A 26,792-nucleotide genomic window follows, 5' to 3' on the forward strand; every position below is an offset into this window, starting at 1 on the left:
TAAACCCAAACCAAATGGAGCAAAATGTCCTGATGTCCAAAATGTGCTGATCTGGGATCGTGACGAACGTAAAATGAGGCTTCTCCCACTTGCATTGTGATCTGTAAACCCTTGCTTCCAAATGTAATCTTTTATAAATCCCTCCATGTCCCACTTGAATGGTGGCCCTTCTCAAGAAGATATAGGGACAAGGTTTCCACACTGACAGATGTCTTCGAAAGAGATATTAACAACTCTGTTTGTTTGTCCGAGTTAGCAACAGCAACTAAGGGGGGTGGGGCTTACCGATTGGTCAATTGTAAATCTCATCTGCCTAATTTATATTTATGCAGAGAGAAGTGTTCTCATCCAGACGAATAGTTCCTAAACGGTATATATTGTTTCTCTCTACAGGAATGCCAGCTGTTCTTGCTCTAGCTGGCCTGGTTCTGATGCTGCTCACCACAAGTGTCAGGTCTGAGTTGGCAGTGCTGAGGTTCCAAGGCCAGACTCAGTTTGTTGTAAATGAGAGCAGCAGGGCCATAGTGCGTCTTGTGGTGGAACGAGTTGGAGATCCAGTTAATGTCACTGCTCTGGTTCTGGTAAGTTTAGGAAAACACTCTGCATGGATGGTTAATCCTTGTCACTACCAGTTTTGTGTGATTTATTACACTGTATATGTAGCAAAACAGGTTTGATTAAATTTCACTTAATTATTTAATTATAAGAAATACTGCTTCATACTGTGTTTATATGTTTATATATAAATATAAATGTTATATATAAATGTGTTCAATGTTATGTTTATATTTTGAAAAGAACTACCAGTAAATCCATATAGTATGTGTGCTCCTTGTAATAATTGAATTAATGCATGAATGCTCACACAGGGTTGAAATGCAGGGGACAATAAAAAATAAATAAATACATTTTTAAAATAAAATAAACATTGTTTAGAGAAAATATATATATATTATGTGTGAAACATTGGCTGACATTTCTGTGAATTAACAGAATAATAAAAAATATATACTTAAAAACATTTAGTCTGCATTGCACGGGGTTAAATCTGTCAGTGACACCTGTGCTCCTGTTTGCACTGTTCCCTTAAAAAATATCCCACCTACAAGAGCATGATGAAAAAGAAAATATCATGAAGCAGAGTGAAATACATTTGATGTATTGATGCCCCACAGAGTGCTTAGAGCTAACGGTACTTCTGTACTGCCAGATGTGTTAATGCCTTAACAGCTGCTTGGCTCTCAACACCCAAACATATGTCTGGTAAATCATAGCACAGCACATATGGCCATAATTAGCATAGAAACACAAATATGCCTTCTGTCAAAACAGGCAGTGCCTGTTTAGCACGCATGGTAAGTGGGCAAGTGTTGCCGGTTCATTGAATACCATGCATGAATTCACAGCAGAAAGAAGGATCTAAGAGCCTGTTTTGTAGTGGCTTACAGTGGGTGGCATCAAAGCATGCGCTGGAGGTGGCAGTTGTCAACCAGATGGTGCTGGTTGAGTGTAAGAGAGGTCAGGGATTTCCCATCTCACACTTTGAGATGTTTTATATAGCACTGTTATATATAAAACACATCTATGATTTAAAAGAAATGTTCTCAAATCCCCAAAATAAAACCATTGATGACTGCTCTCATTAGGGTGGCCATATGCAACGTTCATACTGGACACGTCCCAGCCAGGATTTTAATAATGCCTAAAATATCCAGGTTTTGGCTATTTGCACTGTGCAGGTTGATCGTTGTGTAACATACATGAGAGCTATAAAGAGCAGAGCAGACGGCTCCTTATGCTTTCGAATCGCTTTCACGTCTTTGTTCGTTCGTTTGACTTGAAGCATTGTGGCACACTTTTTTTGGGGGGGGCATTTGTGCACAGCGACGCTTCAAGTCAATCGAACGAACAAACACGTACGCATATTTGCATCGCTTTGATCATTATGTACAATACCTTCTTGTTATTGGTCAAACTGCTCTGGATGTTTTAGGCAATATTAAAATATTGATATATAAAATATAACTTCAACGTGTCCCATATGAACGGCGCATATGGCCACCCTAGCTCTCATGCTCTTCTTTTCAAATTGATGTCATGTTTATCCAGCTTCAGGGAGAGGACACTGGTGACTTTGAGGCCACAACTGCAGCTGCTTTTCTCCTGTCTTCTGAAAGCAGTAAAACCATCTTCATCGCTGTGAGGGATGATGACATACCTGAAGCTGATGAGACCTTTGTGTTCAGCCTCCGCCTGCAGGTAATGCTTAAACCAGGAACTGTTATAGCCAAAGATTGAAAGGGTTAAATTCAAATCCAGTAAAACATATTTTATTTCAGCTAGTTGCAAAAGCAACATTTATAACTTAAGTTTAAATGTAGGTTTTATTTCACTTAAAAAGGGGTCATGAACTGCCTGTTTTTATTTTGTACTGTTCTTTGAGGTACACTTATAATGTTATCAAGATTTTTACATCGAAAAAACAGAATAATTTAGAAGTTATAGGCAATTTTCTGACTTGTTTTTGACCCCCTCATCGGAACGCTCCATTTGAATGGGTGTGGTGGTTTGTAGATTCAGATGTAAATGCCCACTGCTATGATTGTGTATGTTTCATACATGTTGCTAACAGTTGTGTATGTTTGACAACCTGCATCCCTCACAGAGCTCTTCTCCCAGTTTATCGAAGAGCTACTTTAACGTGTTTTGGGAGGAGAGGATGAATGTGCGTGTTGTAAATCCCACAGCTCAGATACAGCGCAAACTAACATGATACCCTTCACCTAACACGGTCAATATAAAGTGTTTAAACTACCAAATATATTTTCTTGCACATATTTCAGAATCGGAATATCAGATATTTCATAATATAGTGGCCATGTTTTTTCATATTTTACATAAAACAGGAAAATTAAATTAAAGCAACCTGTGTGTCATACAGATCTATTGTGACTGCATTGTGTCACATGACAAGCATGACACGTCGCCATGGAAACAATAAGGCGGTACATTCTAAAATAACGGTCGCAAAAAACTAACGCCGGAGGCTCAGCTAGAATATTTTAATCTCATGTGCGAAAGGGTTAAGAAAAATGCCCCCTAAAAAAACACATATCAAGCAATCTGTAATAACAGACAATGCAATAGTGACCACATAATAAAAAGAGTTACTCACACTTGTGAATATAATCGCACAGCATTGTCTTATAGTTTCTGGATTTCTGAAAATCCTGCATCTAATTATTTCTTGTTTGTAAATGAAATCTGCAGTAAAATGCATTATCGTTTGGGTTTCTGCAAATACCTGCACCTCTTGCAAGCTGTGACATTGACATAAATTGAACAGGAACAAAAACTATTGACTTAAATTAGCTATGGCTAAAAATCAGAACCAGCCTTATATGCTGTATTTGATCCAGGAATTATGACTGAGAAGTCTCATATTATGGTAGTAATGATCGTAGATGACAACATACAGGATCAACACTGTTCATGTGCTGCAGAGTATGATTAATTTAATGTACATTTAACTAGATTAATATTGGGAGGCACTAAAATGTAGACCTTTGTTTATGTGTTTTTGACTTGCTCTGTCCATGATGTGAGAAGGGTTTGCTGTTTTTGTTTTGTAATAACATTGACTCACTAACTTTAATGTTAGCTGGTTTTAGTCAGAAATGCAGTACCTTGCTCAAATGCAAGATGAAATTAATGTTCTGCTTGAGCAGATGAAAATGGTAACTTAATGAGAGTATGACACGCAAATGAACGCTTTTGTCTTCATTGGGATTGGGGTTGAATGCTTAGGAACATTTTGATCAGTTTTGTTTAGGTTTAGGAAATGTAATAAAATTAATTTTATTGCCAGTCCTCTCAGGATACCTGGAATCAGTGTTAAAATTACCACAGGCACATCATTTTAAATAAACACCATCAAACTGATGAAAGTTTTGGATCTTCCAATATTTCTCTATGGCGAGATGTCTGAGTCCCGCTCCCCGTGCAACTTATACTTGACTGCCATTGGATCATCTGAGTTTGAGGGGAGGGGCTTAACGATAGGTCAGTTGGAACCTGACGTCTTCCGTATCCTGAATGTTCTCTTGCTCTTGCTCTGGTTGATGTGTGTACACGCTCTCCCTGGATAAGTGTTTATATGGCGAATCCCACCCTTTAAAATGTCATACAGGTCCATAACCCTAAAAGAATGTCTTTGGCACAGAAATATTCAATCACACATCCAACTCATTTTCTGAGACTTGTAAGCATTGGCTAAGTGATAAAATTACTACTTTTTATAATACTACAGTATTAACTTTTAATGCACACATTTTCAGAGAGTCTTCTTATACCTTCTAAGCTTCCTCAAAGTAATGTCTCAGTAGTGGGAATCCCAGAGGGGTTGACATTCTTGCTTGAGTGGAACAGCACCGAAATCTTGTCAACTCTTCAGCCACAGCTCAATGGCCCATAAGCGCTTGCATTTTCTTTGATGAATTCCACTAACTCTGTATCAGGGTTAGGTAATGTCCCTGCACTAGCATTCCAATATTAGAAGTCACCTTCAAGCGAAATAACCAGCTGTGACAGCCACAACTGGCACTGCCATAAGATTAAAGAGCCATTATGCAAAGCTAATCACTATATGAAAAGCACAGACCTGGAAATAAGCTTCCTATAGCACGCAAAGAAGAATAATATCCTAGGAGCTTGATTTATGCACTACCAACAGAAAAAAAAGGTTTCACAAAGGTTTTATCCCATTAGCTGAGCCCGAAGTTGACACATTAGACTGCTTAATCAAACAGTCACTGGGTCTAATTAATTTATAATTTCATGCATTATTTGTTTGTATACTCACAGGAAAACTTCTAAAACAAAAACAAGAAAAAATTAATCCACCTAATACACAACTTGTGTTCAGACATGAATTTGTTCTAAACCTTGTTTTAATGTTAATTAATTGAAATTATTCTAAATGACAGACTATGTGCCCAAGGCTAGTAATTTGCAAAAACACACCCAAACCATCTTCATGAAATATTTGTGTATAAATCTATGGTAACACTTTAGGGACCAATTCTCATGATTAACTAGTTGCTAATTAGCTTGCCTACTAACACATTGGCTGTTTATTAGTAGTTATAAAACATACTCAGCATGTCCATATTCTACATCCACAATTCTACCAAATACCTAAACTTAACTACTACCTTACTAACTATTAATAAGCAGCATATTAGGAGTTTACTAAGGCAAAAGTCATAGTTAACGGTTTGTTAATAGTGAGAAGCGGACCTTAAAATAAAGTGTGATCAGTGATTTTATAAGGTGATCAAGAGTATGTGATTTTTTTTTTTTTGTATTTGTGGTTTCAGTTGTTCCTACATTATTTACATTTAAGAATCAATTTTAATATGAAAGTTATTGATGTATCATGATTTGTTCAAGAAAACAATTACCTGCACAAATCTGTGTGTATGCATGATTGGTAAATGAGACCACTGTTTAGAAATTTGAGGAGAAATCAGCCTACAATGGGTTATTTTGTCATCTCACTAAAATCCAACTGATATGAAGGAGGTATGACACTCTCATTTCTGTGTTGTCTAGGAAAGTGTTTCTCATAGAAGTTTCTCATTTGAGGGCCTCTTATTACTGTGCTGTCTCAGTCTGTCGACAGTGAGTGATTAATGACAACAGGTCACGACTCCACTGTCTACTTGTCCACTGTTTAACAAATGAACCTCAGGCTGGCAGAATGGGACAACTTAAGGGTGACAAAAGCCCACTGAAACCCAATGAACCCAATCTGAATGCACTAAAAGGAAATCTAGACAGTCCTTAAGTGTGATTTACATAAATCATATGCTAATTATTGATAATAATTTCATTCTGTATTTTTTTTTAAATTAAAAATCTAATTAAATAAATGCTTGTTACTGAGGGAAAAGGAGGAAGAGTGTTTGTGTGCTGTAATACTGAGTCAGACCTCAGTCACAGTTAGCGTGGGGAATTGTCTGAACGTGTGTATTCCTTGTCTGTTTTCGTACAGCAACAAAAGCAGTGCGGCTGAAAGAAAGCTCTGTTACAGCTGGGAAAAGCTTATTTGAAAGGGTTGCTGAAAAGAGGGTCCATATGGGTTTATGTTCTTACGTGGTCATGCTCTGTTTATCTCTTTCTGTGCTCTGTATCGCAGACACTTATACACTCTTTATAAACGACAATGTTTAATCTGAAATTCAAATTAGTGCATTTATGGTGGCATAAGTATGAGAAATGGATTTCTGCATGAATGGATATAGAATTTGGATTTTGATAGCAGTAGACAAGTTATAATATATTGATAACTCTAACCAAGCAATGCTTCACTTTTTTTAGAGCTCATCAAATGGTGTGACAGTGGGAACTCCAAATACTGCCACCATCACCATCTTGTCTAATGACAATGCCTTCGGAATTATTTCCTTCAACTCAGTAAGTTTATTTCTCCATTGTTTCTTCAATGAACAGTGTGGAGAATCTGTTGACTGTAAGCCTGAACTGTTTTCACTTGTTTATGGGATGCAATGGGGGGGTAATTAAACTCGAGGGAGTGGGGAGGGGGGTCAGTGGATGGGAAAGTGAGAGTGAGGGGAGTATTGTGGGTCAGATGCCTGAGAGGAAAGGTTGCTGAGATGGGAGTCCAGGGAAACTACTGAGCTGCTAAGAATTTGAAGAAACAAGGCAGGCAATTTACTGAATGGATTAGCTGGTTAATGATGTATACTTCAGTGTTGTTATGGAAACCAACTGCTCTTTTCTTTTACTATTACAAAAAATGGTCTAATAATATAGCAATAAACAAACAAGCAAATGAATAAATAATAGTCCCTGGTGCTGGCTTGATTTCACTGAAAGCATCACCGATCATATCACATATCACTGATGTGCTGTGAAATATCACTGGTCCCTGGGACAGCAAAAACTTCAAAATAAATACAAATCAGGAAAGTAGCCCACCCTTTTTTTAGCCAATCAGAAGAACCAGTCAGAAAAACCTCCTCTGCTATTAACTTATTCAGGTTTGCTGAGATCAAATTGGCTGTTATATTTTGGTAAGCAGGGTTTTGGTAAATAAAGTGTTTTTATGGTTGCAAAATAGTGAAAGGCTTAAGCGTAGTCCCAGACTAAAATGCATGTCTGGCCTTTTCAACTGAAGAAACTTGCACTTGAGTTATCTCAACATATGTTTGATTTATTGTTTTGCCTCAAGATGTACAACAATAATGTTTTAATCTAAGGCATATTTATACAAGCTACTTAAATGTCCTAATTGAACTATGACCTAATCCTGGCTTAACCTAAGGCCCCTGGCTTAACCTAAGGCCTGTGAAACCGGGCCAAAAAACACTATTTCAAAGAAGTACCTACTTGGAAAGACTGTCAGAACAGACATAGTCTAAGTTTCTAATAATTCTGAAGTCTGAGATTAGTTGGTTCAGATGTGTTTATTTAGGCTTATAGCTAAACTCTGCAGGACTTTGTCACTAGACACTTGGAAACTCCTGCTACATGACATCTCGTCTTCTTTCTGATATCCCTAATTTTTAATTCTGTCAGTACATATGTAAATGTACATATGTACATATGTATTTTTTCTCTGTTTCTCTGTTTAGACCTCCCTAATTACTGTGGAGGAGCCAAGAGGTAGAAGCCAGTATGTGCCTCTCACTCTCCTTCGAGAGAAAGGAACCTATGGTACTGTAACTGTCAACTTTGAGGTGAGTCTCTGTCTGTCTGTCTGTCTGCCTGTCTGTCTGTCTGTCTAATCATCCATCCATCCATCTATCTTTAATTATTTATTAATTCACAGATTTTTGGAGGTCCAAACCCTGCAAGTGAGGATCTCAGTCCAGACATGGGGAACATCACATTTCCTCCTGGTCGTGCTGTTGTAGTTTTCAGCATCATGATACAAGATGACAAGGTACGGTTTCTTTGTTGAATAGACATAAAAGAGATCACATGAACAATGATAGCAGTTAATCAGAAACCTGAAAAAAAGACTTAGCATTTACAGTTGATTTGATTACGAGAAATAATTGTTGCATTTCTGGATCGTTGAAGAGGAAGAATTGCAAAATGATATATTATATATATTTCTCAACTTTTGTGTATGCCATAAAATGACTCTAAAAAGATGATTTAAAGTCAAAGAAACCATTATTCTGAGAAAAAACAACAACAATTGTTGCCAAGTAAATTCACAATAAGTGAATGACTAACATAGAAGATGTTCTGAATTAATCTTTAATAATATGTGTTGTTTTTAATCTCACATGTCCACTAGCTTCCAGAAGATGATGAGATCTTCACAGTGCGGTTGACAGAAGCAGCTGGCGGAGCTTTACTCAATCCTAACAGAAGCAGTGTTCAGATCAAGATCTCCCGTAATGATGCTCCCATCCGCTTCTCCAAACCCACGCTGGTTGTCCCGGAGAACATTGGTGTAATATCTCTTAGCGTTACACATGGTAGAACTGAGGATGGTCTTCTGATCGGTTCTGATGACAGAACGGTGTCTGTGGCCTATACAGTTATTACAGGCAATGGGGCGGCCAGTGCTACTCCACTGGTGGACTTTGTGGATCTACAACCAGAAAGGATAGTTGTTTTCCCTCCAGGTGTCCATGAAACAGAACTCCGCTTCAACATTACAGATGACAACATTCCGGAGATTGCAGAATCTTTCCAAGTGGTTCTTTTGGAAGAGAACTTATTGGGTGATGCAGTGCTGATGACTCCAAGTATTGCACTCGTGACCATTGAGCCCAATGATAAGCCTTATGGAGTCCTGTCATTCAGTCCTTCCCCAATACAACCCCACATCATCAATGAAGACCTGAACCCGATGTGAGTAGAATACTGTTTAAAGCAGAAATATTCAACCCTCTTTCTGTACACCCACTGTACTACAGAGATTTGCTCCAGCCTTGATCAAACACACATGAACCAGCTAATGAAAGTCCTCGGGATCACTTGGAAAATCACAAGCAAGTGTGTTGGAAATGAACTTTGCAGGACAGTGGTTCTCCAGGAGCGGGGTTGAAGACCTGGGTTATAGTGTTATAACACTTGCATTAACAGGTTATTATTCAATTAATAGTGGGTAACTTGTCTTGGTTATAAATCATACTCCTTATATCTTTTCCAATTGCACAGGGAAGATTGGCACTCTTAATGAAATGTTCAGTTCCATTAGTAGTTACTACTCATTTATTTTTTTATTTTTTTGTGTTTGTTTTGTTGCAGTTTTACAATATAAATTGTTCCAAACAATTGTTTAAAAATGTATAAAATTAATGAATATAATATATGAAGATTTCATTTGCAAAAACAGACAACTAAATTTTCGAAAACCATGTTTTTCAATTGTGCATTCCAAATAATCTCAATCAAACCGCAGCTGGGTTATTTTAATTAGGTAAAAACAAAAACAAAAAAACATGATAACATAATAAAAAAAAACATATATATGTTTTTGCCAATAAACTCTTCGTATGCATCTATACAGTACCATTTTTCCAATGTTCTTAAGAACAGTATCTTATTCTGACCAAAACTGCATTTATTTGAACAAAAATACATTAAAACAGTGATATTGTGAAATATTGTTACAGTTTGAAATAGCTGTTTTCTATTTCAATATTGTTTTTGGTGGTGGCAAATTTGATTACTTCAGTGGTTTATAATCGTTCAGAAGCATTCTGATATGATAATTTGCAATATATATATTTTTTTATAATTTTTATTTTTTTTTTATATTATATTATATAAATTTTGATTATATAAAACTTTAGTCATAACTTTTAATATCAAAAGAGCATTTTTTGTAACATTATAAATGTCTTTACTGTTACTTTTGATCAGTTTAATGCATCGTTGCTGAATATAATTAATCTTTTAACTGTAGTGTATGCTATATGAGATATATAAATATGTAATTACTATTGAAATACTGGTATCATTATTCAGTTTTCAGTCTGTTTTTTTGTGTGGTATTTCATTTCAAGTAATGTCAGAAACATTACTTGTACTGGTAACTTGTCATCCTAGTTTGGTTTCATGTTGTTATCCACAATATCTGTAATATTGCTAATCTGTGTTTCTGTTTCAGATACGAAGGCATCATCATTGTGAGGAATGGAGGAACTCATGGAGCTGTTTCAGTTAGGTGGAATATAACAAGAAACTCCACGGATAGGACTCCAGTCTCTGCCGACCTTAATCCTGAATCAGGTACCCTGAGGTTTGCTGAGGGTCAGATGAATGCTGTACTGCCTTTAAATATCACTCAGGACAACCTTCCAGAAGAAGCCGAAGCCTTCATTCTCAGACTGATCCCAGGATCTGTACAAGGAGGGGCCGAAGTGGATGAGCCGATGGAAGTGAGTGCTTGGCTTGTGCTTGGTTTTTAGTTAATGCATTTAGAGAATGTGTTTGGATCGCAGATCATAGATCGGTGGTGGCTCAGTTCTGAGGTGGATTTAGCTATGAAAGATGAAAGTGCAAGTTGATGTTGATGACAGCTTGAAGCGCACTCTTTAATTTTTGTAAGGAAAATGTTATTACACATAATGTTCCTGGGCACTGGTTGTCTTACATGTTGACATGTCACCCACTATGATGATATTCTAGACTTTTATGCTTAGTTTCAGACAGCCGTGGTAGCAGATCCCTTTTGGACCTCACTCGGAGGCTTGTGGTGAGACATCCAGGGAGGTTGTTGTCTTACTCTGGCTCTTACCCCTCGTCAAGGAAGGAAGTTCTCAGATCAGAGCTGGTTCTTAGTTACCATCTGGGCAGCACTTAGTCCGTTTAAAGCGGATGTGGCGTAAAATGAGACACAATGTCTCTCTGGCACAGCGGCATCACAGACTGCTGGTTACACTGAGTGTCACTTGGGTGTTCCCTTCATGTGTTCCCAGCACAAAATAGCCCACAGCAGAGCCTGTGGGTGGCTGGCTGTTCTCTTTATAACTTGTCTGTTGCTAGATTGACTATGTGTGAAAGGAGAGAATAAATCTGACCCGAGTTTATGTTTAAACCTATCAATTACCCATAAGTGTGATCATAAGTTTATGTTAGCTGAATTGACTCTGCAGGTTGTGACGACTAATTGTGAAGAGCTTATTTATGTCAGCTGTTCCTAAATTCATTGAAATAAGTACTACAAATATTTAGAGAGGTCTTGTGCCTTGATCTGATGAGGCTTTGGTAAATGACAGAGTCATAAACTAGCTCATGAACGCTATTTTTACACTCTTGTGAGGTCTAATGAAAGAGAAGGTCTTTCTGTGATTGGTTCACTGTAAGTTTTACACAGATAGTCTAATGTTGCGTTCACTGTAATAAGTGGTGAGATTTGTTTATAGCTATGTGCTACAGGTTTCAACATAGAGAGGAAAAGATCAGGTTATTTTAGAGTTCATCACAAGAGGAAACAGAATTTTAAAGCAATGCTTTGGTTCCAAATATATATATATATTATTTTCTATTAAAAGCATCTGTAATTTTTTCCTCAATGTTATGGTTAAATTTACAAAACAAAACTGATATTTACAATCATTTGTTTTCATTGGAAATTTGGGCAGGACAGTTCAAAGGATTTGAGTGTGAGTGAACAGAAATGTGCTTGTAATTTAGTTAAATAGTTTATATTTTCCATTCAAAAACAGCTATATGTGAGCGTAACATAACTAATACTTGAGCTCTGAAGTTGTCTAAGTCCTCTTTTTGGCAGTGGGACTACAGTATTAGGAGAATTAACCTCCAGTTGTGCAATACTAATGTATAATCCTAAAAGGCATAGTTTACGCCAAAAAAAGAGCATTCTGTCATACACCGACCTTCATGTCATTCCAAACCCTGTATGACTCTTTCTGTTTGTTTTGACAATCTAAGTCAATGGTCACCAAAACTGTTTGAATACCAACATTCAATACAAATATCTTCTTTTGTGTACCACATTTTCCCAAAACTTTATGCATGTTAATGCCGGAGGCGTACTGAAGCCTGCTTTAATAATTCTGCAAACCCTAGGTAGGTATGGGAGGGCATTAGGGCTATCACGGACTATAAGAGTAAATCAACATCTTCCTCAGCTGATTACACCATGGCTGAGGATTTCAATTTCTTCTATGCCCGTTATAGGGATAACACAGATTCTGTGTTGCACCCCCTACCCTCCATTGATCCTGCCCCAGTCCTGAGTACTCATGAGGTAAGACGGGTCCGCTGTGGCATAAACACCAGGAAAGCAACCGGACCAGATGGTTTGATGGGTCGAGTGCTGAGAGACTGTGCTGCGGAGCTAACTTACGTTTTTACCAACATTTATAAATATATCGCTGTCCACTTCATGGGTCCCTGCCTGCTTTAAGGCAGCCACAATAGTCCCAGTGCCTAAGCAGTCAAATGTCACCTATCTGAATGATTATAGACCGGTGGCACTCACCTCCATTCCTACCAAGTGCCTTGAGAGGCTGGTCACCAATTACATTAAGAGTGCAATACCACCATCACTTGACCCACACCAATTTGCATACAGACAAAACCGGTCGACTGAGGATGCCATCCCCACCGTGCTCAAAAAGTTATTAGTACATCTTGCGCACAAGAACACCTAGGTGAGACTCCTCTTTGTCGACTTTAGCTCGGCCTTTAATACAATTAGGCCACTTAAACTCAGAGCCAAACTGTACCATCTTGGCATAAACAACTCACAACTTTTGACAAATCGAACATAGAGGGATAGGATAGGCAACCACTTGTCCTCCACCCTTTTAATTAATACCGGGGCCCCCCAGGGGTGTGTGCTTAGCCCCTTGCTATACTCTTTATTCACACATGACTGCTCTGCTTCTTTTTAATCCAATCTCATTGTTAAATTTGCTGAAGATACAACATTGCTCGGACTCATCAATAATAACAATGAGGTGGATTACAGGACTGAGGTGCAACATCTTGTGTCATGGTGTGTCAGTAATAACCTCTCTTTAAATATCAAAAAGACAGAGATCATTATGGACCTCCGCAAAAGCAGACCCAATCACAATCCTCTCTTTATTGACAATGAGGTGGTAGAGACGGTGCCACATTTCAAATTTTTGGGAGTATCTATGACTGAGGACCTGTCCTGGGGAACCAACATCAATGCAGTGACAGGGAAGGACCAGCAACACCTCTACTATTTGAGGAAACCAAAACAGCTGATGGTCAATTTCTACAATTGTGCTATTAGCAGTGTTTTGACATATGGTTTCTTGGTGTGGTACTCTAGCTGCACTAAGGACCATCAGCAGGCACTCCAACACGTGGTAAAACAGCGGGTAGAATCATTGGGACCACTCTCCCAGAGATCAGCACCATGACACACGTTGTCTGAAGAGAGTAGTGATCGACCGATATTGGTTTTTTATAACCGATACCGATACCGATTATTTGTATGTTTATGTACCCGATAACCGATATGCAGAACCGATATTTATTTACTGTTATACTTCTGTTTCTGACAATTATTACAACACAAATGAGCTGAAAAAAACATTTTATTTATAACAATCACTCCCACCTTGCATACAAAAAAAAAAAACATTCTATTTATACACAAATAAATAGAGGGGTCTGAGTCCAAAAAATTTAAGCGCACTGTTACTAAGTGTCTTTGTTTTAAAATAAAAGCTTTGATGAGGTAAAAAAATAAAAACAGGTAAAAAAATAAAGCACAAAAATGATTCTAACATATTGGTGGGGGCGGGAGGGCTATTTAGGAGTGCATAGCTATTTACTCCCAGTTAAGCAGAACTAGGTTTTAGTGTAGAAAACAGAGTCTTTCAGCATTCTGCCCTGTAAGCCTGCTTCCTTCAAAAATGTCATGCAGTGGCCGTGCTTGAGGCTTCCTGATCATCAACCCAGTCAGGTGCTGAGCAATATGAACGAACTTTTTTTCCAGAGACTATATAAAGTTAAACAGCACTTGTCAGTTGGCATTTTATGATCTAAATTTAATCTAACGTTAAATCATGAAATGCCAACTGACAAAGTGCTGTTTGACTATAACTTAATCAACCGCGATCGCGCATGGAGATAATAAATAATTAATTTCCACAAAGCGGTAGGCTATATTTATATGTGTATTAGCGAAATAATTGTTATGTAGTAAATGATAATATAATCTAGGGTGTTTAAACAAGATAATCTTGTCAAAAGTTTCATTCAGTCGCAGTGCTTAAGCCTCCAGATCATCCGTCAGTTGCTAAGCAATATGAACAAACTTTCTCTTCTAGACTAATGGTGAGCAAATACAACAGATAGAGAATTAAATTCAACGCTTTTATTTTCAACATGCACTCATTCATGTCTGTTTTATTTAATTCATGTAAAGATACGTCTTTATTGGGGCAGGACATGATGAATTACACTACGTGACTCAATGAGTTCGTCTCAATTGTTTAGAAACAAGCTGCATAAATTAACTATATCAGGAATTTATGTCTCAGATCTCATTTGTGCATGTCTGTTATGTTAAATAAAGTTGATTAATTAAAGCAAACCAAGTAGAACATATATTTACCTGTGCACTGAGTTGTTGTTGACTGATCTCCTCGGAAATCTCAAAACGGCCACAAGATGGCGCCGTAAATCGGCGAATCCGATATTACAAAACCGATACCCGATTATGGAAAAATGCTTAAATATCGGGAAAAATATCGGTAAACAGATACATCGGTCGATCACTAGAAGAGAGTACAGAACATTCTGCGGGACCGGTATCATCCGGCCTATCACCTGTTCCACCTGCTGCCCTCAGGGAGAAGGTACAGGTCAATTCGTGCCAGTAAAACCAGACTGGCTAACAGCCTGTACCCTTATGCAGTAAGGCTGCTAAATCGTGCCCTTTGTCACTATTAGACTTTGCACTGTTGCATTAACTACATCAATTCCAAATGTGACCACACCCTTCGTTTTTGTAAAGTATCTTGTTATCAAGAGCGAATGTCACTGGTTCTGTGTTCTAACAACTACATACTTTTGATGTGCCATGTTTACATAGGGGGCAGTTATTATTTATCATTTATTATTATCTAATACTTGGAGGGGATCTGCACTGGTGTTAGTGCACTTTAATATATCATGTACTGTTGTTGTTGTATGCTCCAACGCAATTTCGTTGTTCTTGAATGACAATGACAATAAAAGTAAATTGAATTGAATTGAATTGAATACCTAAGGAATGTCATGCCCCATAAGTGCATTGCTGTGTGTTTGGTTTCTGAAACAACCTTAAAGATGAGTTGAAATGATTGTCTGTAACCTTCCTGAAATTAAACCTGAAGTCAGTATGTTGTTCTTGCTTCACAGATGGTGTTCTTCATTCAGGACAGCGATGATGTCTATGGTCAATTTGGCTTTCATCCAAGAGAGAATCAAAGTATTCAGAGTCAACCAGAAGGACGCTTCCTGTCACTTAGCTTCCTCAGAGAAGGGGGGACCATGGGAGAGGTGCGACTTACCCTAACTGTCCTCTACATACCTGCCAGACCACTGGACCCATCACGAGCCAGGGATGGGGTGCTGAATGGAACAAGTGTCAACAGTGTGCTGTTCAGTTCCGGTCAGTCACGAGCCCAACTCATCTTGCCAATACGCAATGATGCTTTCTTGCAGAACGGGGCTCATTTCCTCATTCAGGTAATATATGTTTGTGAAAAATAACTGAGCCCTGCTATCTAAAAACATAATCAGTTGCAAAGGTTAACACTACACTTTAAAAGTCAGTAAGTTTTTATTATTATCATTAGTATTATTATTATTATTATTAGGAAATTAGTAATTGTATTTATCAGGGCTGCACTAAATTGATCAAAGGCATTTGTAATGTTCCAAAAGATTTGTATTTCAACTAAATGTTGTTTTTTTAAGCTTTCGAATCATTAAAGAATCCTGAAAAATATTAGCAAGTAAAACTGTTTTCAACCCTGATAAGAATAAGAAATGTTTCTTGAGCATCAAGTCAGCGTATTATAATGATTTCTGAAGGATTATGTGGCACAAAAGACTGGAGTAATGGCTGCTGAAAATTAAATCATTGGATTTAAATTGTATATTTCAACATTACATTAACAAAGATTACAGTTATTTTACATTTTGTTTGAATATTTCACATTATTACTGTTTTTACTTCATTTTAGATCAAATAAAGCCTGTGAAGTGCTGCTTGTTTGACAGTCAGAGCAGTTCATTGTTTTATTAAATGATTTTGTTCTATTTTATCAAAAGCATGTTTTGACACTTTAAAGGGATAGTTCACCCAAAAAATTATGTCATCATTTACTCACCTTTGTGTTGTTCCAATGCTTTATGCCCCTCGTTCTTTTTCGGACCACAAAAGGAGATTTAAAATGGATTCATGTCTTTCATTAGCTGGACAGTGTGCAGTTGGTTAACATCTCCCCACAAATCCCATCTGTGAGTCCTCGCTTTGGAGGAGCTTTGAACATCTCCCTGATCATCACACCTGATATTGCTAATGGAGAGATTGGCTTCACCAGTAATCAGACAGTGGTGGCCCTGGAACCAGAAGATTCAAACATCAGCTTGGTATAAAAACACTCTCCTGGAAAAAAATTTCTTTACCTATTTCAAAAATCTAAATATATTTAATTTGGTGTTGGAAATCAGAAATAAAAATATCATTTTATTATGTTCTCAGATTTTCGTACCCTATTGTATTCTTGGATGACGAAATGTGAAACATGATTCTCTCTGTCTCTAGATAACTCTTCAACTGAGGCGAGATGGGACGGATGGCCAGGCATTGGTCTTCTGGAGCCTGCGACCCGCTGGCGAGAACAGAGAAGATGTCACTGAGGCTGACATTTCACCTTTCACTGGATCGGTCCGGTTCCTCTCAGGACAAAGTGAAGCAGTGATTAACATCACTGTAATGGCGGACAATATCCCAGAAATCAACGAGACTGTCATTCTTGCATTAGACAGGTCTGTTTAACTTGTTATGATGACATTGAGTTGTTTTAAGGGGTCATTTCAATCCAAATACTTTATGGATCCATTATATTGTATGGTGGATCAAAGTGTTAGTTGCCTTCTGAAGTTTTACTTGATGACCCCTTTCAGTCTTTTCCTTTAGTCTGGGAATTATCTTGTAATCATTGTGCTGGGACACTCTTTGTCCTCCCTTCACTTTCCCTTCACAGGGTAGAAACCGCTCGCTTTGTAGTGTACTTCGGGTAAGTGCGCACTAGAAAGACTGTGCCTTATTGTGTGCTGTGAATCAACTCTTTATGTGGAAAGCATCCACTCTGAACTTTCTGGGGCTTTGTTTTAATGTTTCGATGGGGTATGTCCCTTTTATCTGGGTGTGTGAAATGAATAGTAAGAGTGTGTTTGTATATGTTGGGGCGACCGCACTTGGATGCAGGCAAACGCTGCTTGTACTCATTTAGCACCTCATTTACGGAGTTCCTTTATCCTGTCCTGTAAAAACATCAGTGTTTGTATGCATGCAGCACATCCTCTGAATGCATTTGTTTAGAACACTTCTTCTGCAAGCTCTTTGTCAGCCATTTTACTAATTATCTGGAGCCTTCAGTGCTGGCTTAGACTAAGCCAAGCTTGGTTTATAGTACACAAGACCCCCGGTGAGAAGGAGAGGATAGTGGGTTGCTTTAAAACATGACTTGTCAAATCAGCATAACCAAGAGGCATCAGGCCAAGCAATTTAAGATGCTTTCAGATGCTGGTGTGACCACACTCATACATATCCAAAATATGAATCTGATAAATATTTTGTCATAGAATACTGGTAATCTTTGTTCCTTGTGTCAGGCGTTTTAGCCCATCCTGCTTAAAACAAAATGATTGTGAATTATAATCTACCGTACTGTAATATTTCATAGTAGATTTTTTTTTCTGCTTTCTAATAATATAACTTTACAGTCTCACCATACTGTAACATATGTTTGTCAAAATATTGCACTACAGGACAAATGTGGACAACCAGATACTTAAACCGGGTTTCACTAGCCGAGAAATTGTTATTCTGGAGAACGATGACCCTGGAGGAGTATTTGAGTTTTCACCTGTCTCTAAAGGGCCTTGGTTTATTAATGTAAGACATAGTTCATTCATTTATTCCTTCATTCATTCAGATTACATTTTCTTTATTTTCTTATTTAATATTATTTTGTATTGAATTATTCATATTTTATATTCATTTTTAAATTAAACATCAAATTTTAAGTTCTAATTTTATGAATATATGCTTGAATACTTTGTAAATGGTCACCAGTATAATTAATATAATATAGTCCCTATTTTCATTCATCAATAGTCAGAAGTCATATAGACTCTGACAAATTAATTAAATGGTAAATAGAATATTAAACTATAAGACTATGAAATAGACTGCAGTACGACTGACCATTGACACAACTGACAAATTAAAATTAAATCAATAAAATCTTGATGTTGAAAATATAAATAAATACAGTATAAATATTATTAATAAAACATTGTTTTAATGTACGTGTAAACAAACAGTAAAATGTAAAATGATTTTAAATGGAGTTTAGCATGTAACTTTCTTTCATATTTTTCATTGCATTTACTTGAACATGTGAAATGTTTGGATGATTTGTTGGCTATGCAGGAGGGGGAAACAGTAGAACTGAGGGTGATCAGAGAGCAGGGGCAGCTATTAAACCAGCTCGTAAGATATACAGTGATTCCTTCTGGAAATGCTCAGTTCTATGGGGCCACTGGGATCCTAGAGTTCCAGCCAGGGGAGAGAGAGGTGATGGTGGCCCTGGTAGCCAAGCCTGATGGGATACCAGAGGTAAGTAGTTCAGGACTAATGAACAAGGCTCACTAACATTTATTATGTCCTCTAATTAAATGACCCTCTCTTACATAAAGGATGATCTGCATAATTCCCTACTTCCTTTAATGTTAGGCTTCCTTTAACACTTCAGAAATGTTTGGAAATTTAAAATGTAAGGAAACCTGACTTCTAAAAGATTGCCTGATGTTTTGTCTTCAGCTAGATGAGACGTTCTCAGTGGTCCTTAGTAGCCACAGCACGCCAGCTAGTCGCCTTGGGAACCGAAGACAGGTCAACATTACCGTTCGTAAGAGTGATGACCCATTTGGGGTCATTGAGTTCATTCAGCCTGGCTTAGACTTCACCATCAATGAAAGCAAAGCCATGGATACTCAGTCAGGTACGGAGATCTATAAGCTACAGCTTCTGGTCACTTAACTTTCTTCTCTTTTAGAATCTGTTTAAAATAACATCATTATGTATGATAGCATCCTACCCCATTGGGAGAAGCAGGGGTAGGTTTGGGAACGTGTCAGTCTTCTGGATTCTTGAGCCAACCTATTCGGGAGACATCAACCCAGTGCAGGGCGAGATTGTCTTTGCTGAAGGGGAGTATCTGAAGAACCTCACCCTATTTTCTATGCCAGATGAGGTAAGCTTCAGCAGTTCATAATATCATAACTAGATACTTATGTTTAAAGAAGAAGCATATCTGTAGTTAAGATTTTTATTTTATTTGATGCAGATCCCAGAGAAAACTGAAAATTTCACCATCACCCTTCTGAATACAAGCGGTGGAGCAAGACTAGGATACATTCTCAGTGCAAGGTTAAGCATTCGTGAGAATGATGATCCGATATATTTTGCTGGTATGTTTGCCATTCAATACAATGTACATATTAATTTGAAGACAAAAGGGGCTTTCGCACCAGAGTAAACTTTTCATAGCTCCTAGAATTATTGGTGGGAAGTTCCCACTTTTTGGCATGTTCGCATCAAAGGAACTATAAATGTGTTTAGTATCAGGAACTCCGTTTTGGGAACTAAATTAGCTTCTACTTCAGAGTAGGGTCTAAAATAGTTATATAGGAACTACCAGTGATGTAAGTGTATACTAATTGGCCAAATGCATATGAAACACTGGCTACCCAACATTTTTAAAAAGCAGTGTAAAAATATTTACTCCACGAACATGGAAAATATTCGTAAATTTGTAAATGTTGTGAAGAAAGACAATGGTGTTAGCCGCTTCAGAGTTCCTGCTTTCGGTGTGATTGCAACCAGGAAAATGATCAGAGGGAGGAATTGGTTCTGTAGGAACCACCATGATGGCTGTTCTTAGTACTGTGCATGTTCTTAAAACTAAGAAGTTCAAAAGCCCCTAAAAATGATGTAGTTGTATAGAAGCCAATTTCCAACACCGATTTAAAAATGTTAAAAAAGGTAATTGTGAATTTTTATCTCACAATTCTGTTTTTTTTTTAGAAATAAAGATATTAACTTGCAGTTCAGATTTTTTCATAAACTCGCAATTGTGAGAAAGAAACCTAGAACTGAACTTTCTAACTTGCAATTGTGAGTCTGTATCTCACAGTCAGAGCGGCAAGAAAAAAAAAAGACAGAATTTTGAGATATAAACTCGCATTTGTTTTTTGTTTTATTTATTTTTTAAATTTTTAATGGCAGAAACAGGCTTCCATACAATGTCAGTAATCAAGTAATAAAGTTAGGGGTGTCCCAGACTAAGGATTTACATAGTCGAATCGGAATTTTCTGAAAGTGCCGATAGTCGACTGATAGTCGAATCATATGTTTGGGGCCGGGGCATAATACATTACCAAAAGACATAATAACTGACGTTAACACAGAAAATTTGCAACGAATGCCTCGCAGATACATAAAATTATGTTTTATGTTTATAACATTTATATTAAACGGCAGTGAAACCTTAAGAATTCCTAACCTTAAGAATTCCTGAAGATGACCAGTAGAATGAAGCATTTAATAGCAGGTTTTTAATCAATTGCATTTCAATTATCATTTATCTCATACAGAATATACTTTATTTATACAACATAACGTTAATATTACGATTTATAGGCTATCTGCACAAAATACCTGAATGCACATGAACGTGTCTGCGCGGCTCTGAATGAACTCCTTTTGTGGACAACAACATGCAGAAACATGGCAACTAAACTCTAAAAATTCATGGCCTTTTATTATAGTAGTGTTCTCATTATAATGTCGGGGATGTGACAGTCCCAGTCATAGTTATTAATATTCTGCATTGGTGTTTGTGCTGCTCACGCTGCGCGCTGAAGAGATAATCACCGTAGTACTTACAATGAAGTGCTTTACTGCAGCGCAAATTAACAAAATACAATTTATTCGAGATGAATAATATATACAAGATATATATGTAAGCCCTCTGAAAAGTTTTTAAATAACTTGTACCCTACCTGATCTAAAAAATCCAGTCTTTCACTCTTTCTGTGTCAATTTGAGTCTTTAAGATTTAAATCTCTGCCGCCAAGATGCTCTTCTCTGGTCACTGATTATGGAAGAGGAAATTTAAATCTATAGGGGTGGTTGGATTTAATCACGTGCATTAAAATATTTATTTAAAAAGTATTTCTTTTCAGATTCTTATTTAGAGGATTATCTTAATAGGCTGTATATTAACCTATTTGTTAGAAAACCAGTAGTTCTATGTGAAATCAGAATTTGAGCCACACCCTTATAACCAAAATGGCATGATCATAACACCTCAGGGAATATTCGACTATGAGATTGGTAGTCCAAGCAGGCTCCTCCTATCGAAGCATCACATTTTGACTATTCGGGTCACTCTTAAATAAAGTCATAGTGTGACATATAATTTCATATTGTGGGATATAAAACAACAATTTTGAGAAGTAATGTTACAATTATGAGATATCAAGTCATGTTAAAGCCACAATTGTGAGAAACTGTTGAAAAGATTCGGGGCTGATATAGATGCTCACCATAACGATATTAAAATAATGTAGAAATTTGTTCTTCGTTTGTAATGTTTTCTAGAACCTGTGGTTCAGAGGGTGCAAGAAGGGGGTGTGGCCAATTTCACCATTCTACGAGCTGGGCCTGCTAATTTTATCACCACAGTGAAGTATCGTTTTGAGTATGGTGACGCATCACCGGGAGACTTCACTCCACTGAGTAACGACTCAATGTTGGTCTTTGATTTTGGAGAGTGGATGAAGAACATATCGGTTTTGGTGGTAGATGACGACATACCAGAGACAGATGAACCATTCCACATAGTTCTCTTCAATACCACAGGTTTGTCACATCCTCAGCTTTCAATTAACCATAAATTCAGTGCACCTTATGTTGCAAAGTTTTGGTCCCTTTCAACATGCATTGACTTTTGCTTTGTGCTGCATTATTTTTGGGTGACTTCTTTTGCCAGCGCCTTGAATCCCCAACTTTTAATTGTCTATGTTGCCCAATTAGCTTCATTAGATTCCCACTCCATTAGACAAAATACTGCTCTTCAGCTCTGCTCTGTAGAGGCAATAAATCCACCCTGTTAAAGATTTGTTTTGATTTGCACAGTGCTCTGTTGATTGGCCTCAACATTCAAAAGCCCTCTCTAATCCTTGTATTGTGGAACACGCACACATTCATGAAAAGGGCTGGGTGACTGTAGAAAGTTAATTACAGAACTGTCCTTCTGCAGATCACAAAGCAAACCCACCAAGAGTTTTCTGTCTGGAGGCTTTACCACTTGCCCTGAGGGATTGTGTTTAAATACATGTTGGGTGTTATTAGTACATAAAACCAGAGCTTTTGAGAGCATGATATGATTGCCATGGTTAGCTTGTACCTATTACAACAGTGTTTCATGTAGAATGATGTTTAGCATAACAGTTACAATGTGTGAATGTTAAACAAATGTGCTGCCACAGATATGAGAGCACAAGCATTTGAAAATGAGAAATTTGAAAAGGATTCTGCACAAAATGTTTGTTTTCTTCATTATAATTCTCTCTGGATTCATGATTCTGGATTTAATAATATAAAAAAATGAATATTCCAATGATGAATAATTGTTTGCAAACGTTTGCTGTATACACTACCTTTCAATAAAACATTTATTTTTCCAATAAGCAATTACATTCTATTCATCATAGAAAATAATGTGTCACAGCTTCCACAAAATATCAACTGTTAATAATAAACTGTTTTCAACATGAATAGTAGTAAGACATGTTTCTTTAGCAGGAAATCCAGATTTGTAGATTGATTTCTAAATGATCATGTGACACTGAAGACTGGAGTAATGGCTGCTGAAAATCCAGCTTTGATATCACAGAAATAAATTGCATTTTAAAATAGAAAACATTTTAAATTAAAGTAACATTTCACTTTTAGATATTGACTATGAGAGTGATGCTATACTTATGTGTGGTTGTATATGGGTCTTTTCAGGTGATGCAGTGGTATATGGTCGAGACACTGCTACAGTGGTGATTGAGGCCAATGACGATGCTAATGGGATATTCTCTCTGGATTCCACTCAGAAACCAGTAGAGGAGGGACGAACCAATAACTTTTAGTCAGTCTCCAATTTTCTAATCTCTAATATACATTTGAACCAGATGTACATTTTACTGCACTGATTGATTTTGATTCAAATCATACGACACTTTCTTTGAGCTTTTTCAAGTATTTATGTTTTACTCTCTGTGAAATAATGTTTCCTTCTGTGTCTCCAGTGTTCTTCGAGACAGAGGACACTTTGGAAATGTCACAGTATACTGGCAGCTGTTTGCCAACAACACCCCCCTTGAACCTCACCAAGAATTTCTGAACACATCTGGTTCTATAGTATTTTATACAGGGTACAAGACAAAACCTATAGTTCTTGAAGCCATCTCAGACAAGCTCCCAGAGTTCAATGAGTTTTATGAGCTCAGACTTACGAATGTCTCAGGTAAAGTCAATATCAGAAGTCAATGTTTTAGTTTTATTGTTTATTATTATTTTTTTACCATTATATCACCTGTAATCAACTAAATATCAAATCAGTTGTTTAAAAAATTTGGGATGATCCCTTTGAAAAATCCTGCACAATGTACCATTGAAGATGCACTTGTTCCATGAGATATTTAAGTTTTATAGTCATTTCATATGTGCAAATATATGACATTCAAATGTTGTCTTTAGGTGGCTATCCTGGTAAAGGAGGAAAATTGGCAGAGAAAGACCTCAATGCATCTGTTCTCATTCCCTTCAATGACGACCCATTTGGAGTTTTCGCTATTGCCCCTGAGAGTCTGGAGCGTGAGGTAGCCGAGGACGTCTTGTCCGTCAACGATATGTTTGATGTCACATCCTTCACCATACTTCGTCAGCAAGGAACCTTTGGAGATGTGCGTGTGGCCTGGGAAATCCTGTCAGGAGCTTTCCCACATGGTCTCCCACCCATGGAAGACCTGATATTGATGGCTTCTTTTCCTCAGGCTGTAGAGCTCCGACCACATGCCAGGAGACGCCATGCAGGCACCGATGCATTCTTCTTCTCTGGACTTCCAGGAGCTTATGGATCCATCAGTGCAGAAACCCATCTGCAGGTTCCACAGAACCTAGCTAACTTTACCCTGTCAGTCTGGCTGATGCCCAGGCCTAATACAGATGGATTTATTGTCTCTAAAGGCAATGGGAATGGAACTATCTATTATGGAGTTCAGGTGCAGACTAATGAATCCCACGTTACTGTTATGCTACATTACACAACTGTAGGATCTAACAGCACACAGGTGGCGCGAGCTACTGCAACTAAATTTGTAGAGGATAATACATGGGTTCATGTGGTCATCGCTGTGGAAGATGGAATAATTGAGTTTTATCTGGATGGGAGCCCAATCCCTGGGGGGATAAAGAGTCTAAAAGGAGAAGCCATTGTAAATGGTGAGTAAAGCTTGTATTTTTTTAAACAATGTAAATATGTACTGCAAAAATGTCATATGTCATTGGTCAACTGTTTCCGACACTGGTTTTTAAATAAGCATGTTATTTCTAAAAAAAATCATGTGACACTGAAAACTGGACTAATGATGCTGAGAATTCAGCTTTATATTATATTTTAAATTATATTAAAATAGAAAGCTGTTATTTTAAATAGCAATAATATTTCACAAAATAAAATTTAAAAAATCTGCATTGATGAGCATAGGAAACTTTCTTTTAAAAACATTAAAAATGATCCTAATCTTTTGAATGGCAGTGTATTGACTCTTCTAAATGAATAAATAACTAAGTTATTTTTATAAAATGTATATAAAGTAGATAAAATATCCTACTGATGCCACCCTCATTTTACCTCTTTATCAAAATCAGTCTCATCATTTGCATCGAAGGCTTTTTTTATTTTATTTTAGCACCACACATTTTAGCCTTTTAACAACTGCACTACAAATTAGGAAACCGCCACTGCTATAATTCTTCATTTGGAGTTCTGCTTCAAAACAAATTCCTCATGCTTGTGTTGGTCAAGAAAGACATGTGGTTCCTCACCTATTCTTGTGGCCCATATCTAGTCTAATGAGAGCCCTATGCCATTGTTTAGCTTTTCACAGGAACACTGTATATGCTTGACCGAACATTGAGCCGCTGGACATTGTTAGCAGCATATAAAGGCAGCTGGCATACTCTCTCTCTCACTCACTGGAAATACAATAGAGCCCCTGCTAAGACTTTCCTGTTATTTTTTATACCATCTTGAGTGAAGTGAATGTACACATAAACTGTATGGATATCTGAGATGGTCTCTCGCTTGTTAGCATTATTGGTGATTACAGCCTTTGTTAAATGTTCTTGTTTGGGCTCCATGAAGCGTATTTCCTCAATTTATACAGTTGTGTGCCTTTCAATGTCTCTCTGGTGGTCAGGAGGTTACTGCTTTAAGCTGGTGTATCCAACGAGGATGAACTCTTCCAATTTCCTTATTCCAATTTCACCGCTATCACATTTCTCTTGTTTCTCATCATATAATGAGTTATCAGGGCCCACTAGTAAAAATGCTATGTATATGGTGATTGGAATGGAAACAGATATGTCCCTAAATTGTATTTCTCCAAAGACATTTCACTGTGTGGTTTTAGCTGGGTCAGACAGGGCTAGCTTGAAACAGTACTGTTTCTTAGCCTCAGTGTGTGTTCTTTTTCAGTGCTGCATGATAGATTAGCAGCTTGATTTATTTTGGTTCATAAATCCTTAGTGAGTTTTATTGCTCATTCTAACCCTTTATTATTAAACTTTGGCAGATAACTGATCCAACACTAGTTGTGTTAGAGACATAAGTGATTCCTCAAATTGCAGGTCTTATTGAGGTGTTCTTGTTTTCCAAATAAAGGAAAAGTGAGATTGACCTTTGACCACTAAGCAGCCATCTAGTAAAATACTATAGCCTTGCATAGAAACACCTTCAAACCCCTCAGAAGAACACATTAGCTACCTCATATTAACCATGTAACAAACACCTAAAACCCTTTAGCATGGTTCGCTACAGACACTATAGGCTCCTAATGTAATGTGATGCAACAAACCCAAACATTTTTGAGATTTCAGGAAATATGCATTTTTTTTTATTTTATTACATTTATTTTATTTTAAACACATTTGTATAAATAAGATTGTTATTTACTTATATAATGATCTTATATAATTCATCACGTCTTATCGAGGAGAGTTGTGCTATTACTTCTCAAACTTCTTACTTTCACCTGGTTAAAAGGAAGAGAAAAAAAAAAATCTTTAGACTTACACTGAAAGACAAACCTGAGCTAAATTTAGGGACAAAGATTTTTTGACATTGACCAGTAAGCAGTCACTTATAAACCACTCAGAAAACCCCAGC

General features: G+C 37.2%; 1 protein-coding gene across 1 annotated transcript in view; it reads left to right on the forward strand.

The window, feature by feature from the left end:
* Window positions 1-26,792, forward strand: part of adgrv1 (adhesion G protein-coupled receptor V1) — a 130,228-nt gene that overhangs the window by 15,230 nt on the left and 88,206 nt on the right. The window contains exons 2-20 of the mRNA XM_026211495.1: window positions 394-581; window positions 2,110-2,259; window positions 6,382-6,477; window positions 7,659-7,763; window positions 7,856-7,969; window positions 8,333-8,895; window positions 10,160-10,430; window positions 15,406-15,735; window positions 16,468-16,644; window positions 16,820-17,043; window positions 18,049-18,175; window positions 18,716-18,901; window positions 19,106-19,286; window positions 19,375-19,538; window positions 19,632-19,755; window positions 21,950-22,210; window positions 23,363-23,489; window positions 23,650-23,867; window positions 24,101-24,844. Of these exons, the coding sequence (XP_026067280.1) occupies window positions 396-581; window positions 2,110-2,259; window positions 6,382-6,477; window positions 7,659-7,763; window positions 7,856-7,969; window positions 8,333-8,895; window positions 10,160-10,430; window positions 15,406-15,735; window positions 16,468-16,644; window positions 16,820-17,043; window positions 18,049-18,175; window positions 18,716-18,901; window positions 19,106-19,286; window positions 19,375-19,538; window positions 19,632-19,755; window positions 21,950-22,210; window positions 23,363-23,489; window positions 23,650-23,867; window positions 24,101-24,844 (4,348 nt within the window). The 5' untranslated portion in view covers window positions 394-395. The remainder of the gene's footprint in view (window positions 1-393; window positions 582-2,109; window positions 2,260-6,381; window positions 6,478-7,658; window positions 7,764-7,855; window positions 7,970-8,332; window positions 8,896-10,159; window positions 10,431-15,405; window positions 15,736-16,467; window positions 16,645-16,819; window positions 17,044-18,048; window positions 18,176-18,715; window positions 18,902-19,105; window positions 19,287-19,374; window positions 19,539-19,631; window positions 19,756-21,949; window positions 22,211-23,362; window positions 23,490-23,649; window positions 23,868-24,100; window positions 24,845-26,792) is intronic.

Source organism: Carassius auratus, chromosome 30 (genome assembly GCF_003368295.1).
Source record: "Carassius auratus strain Wakin chromosome 30, ASM336829v1, whole genome shotgun sequence".
NCBI classification, from domain to species: Eukaryota; Metazoa; Chordata; class Actinopteri; order Cypriniformes; family Cyprinidae; genus Carassius; species Carassius auratus.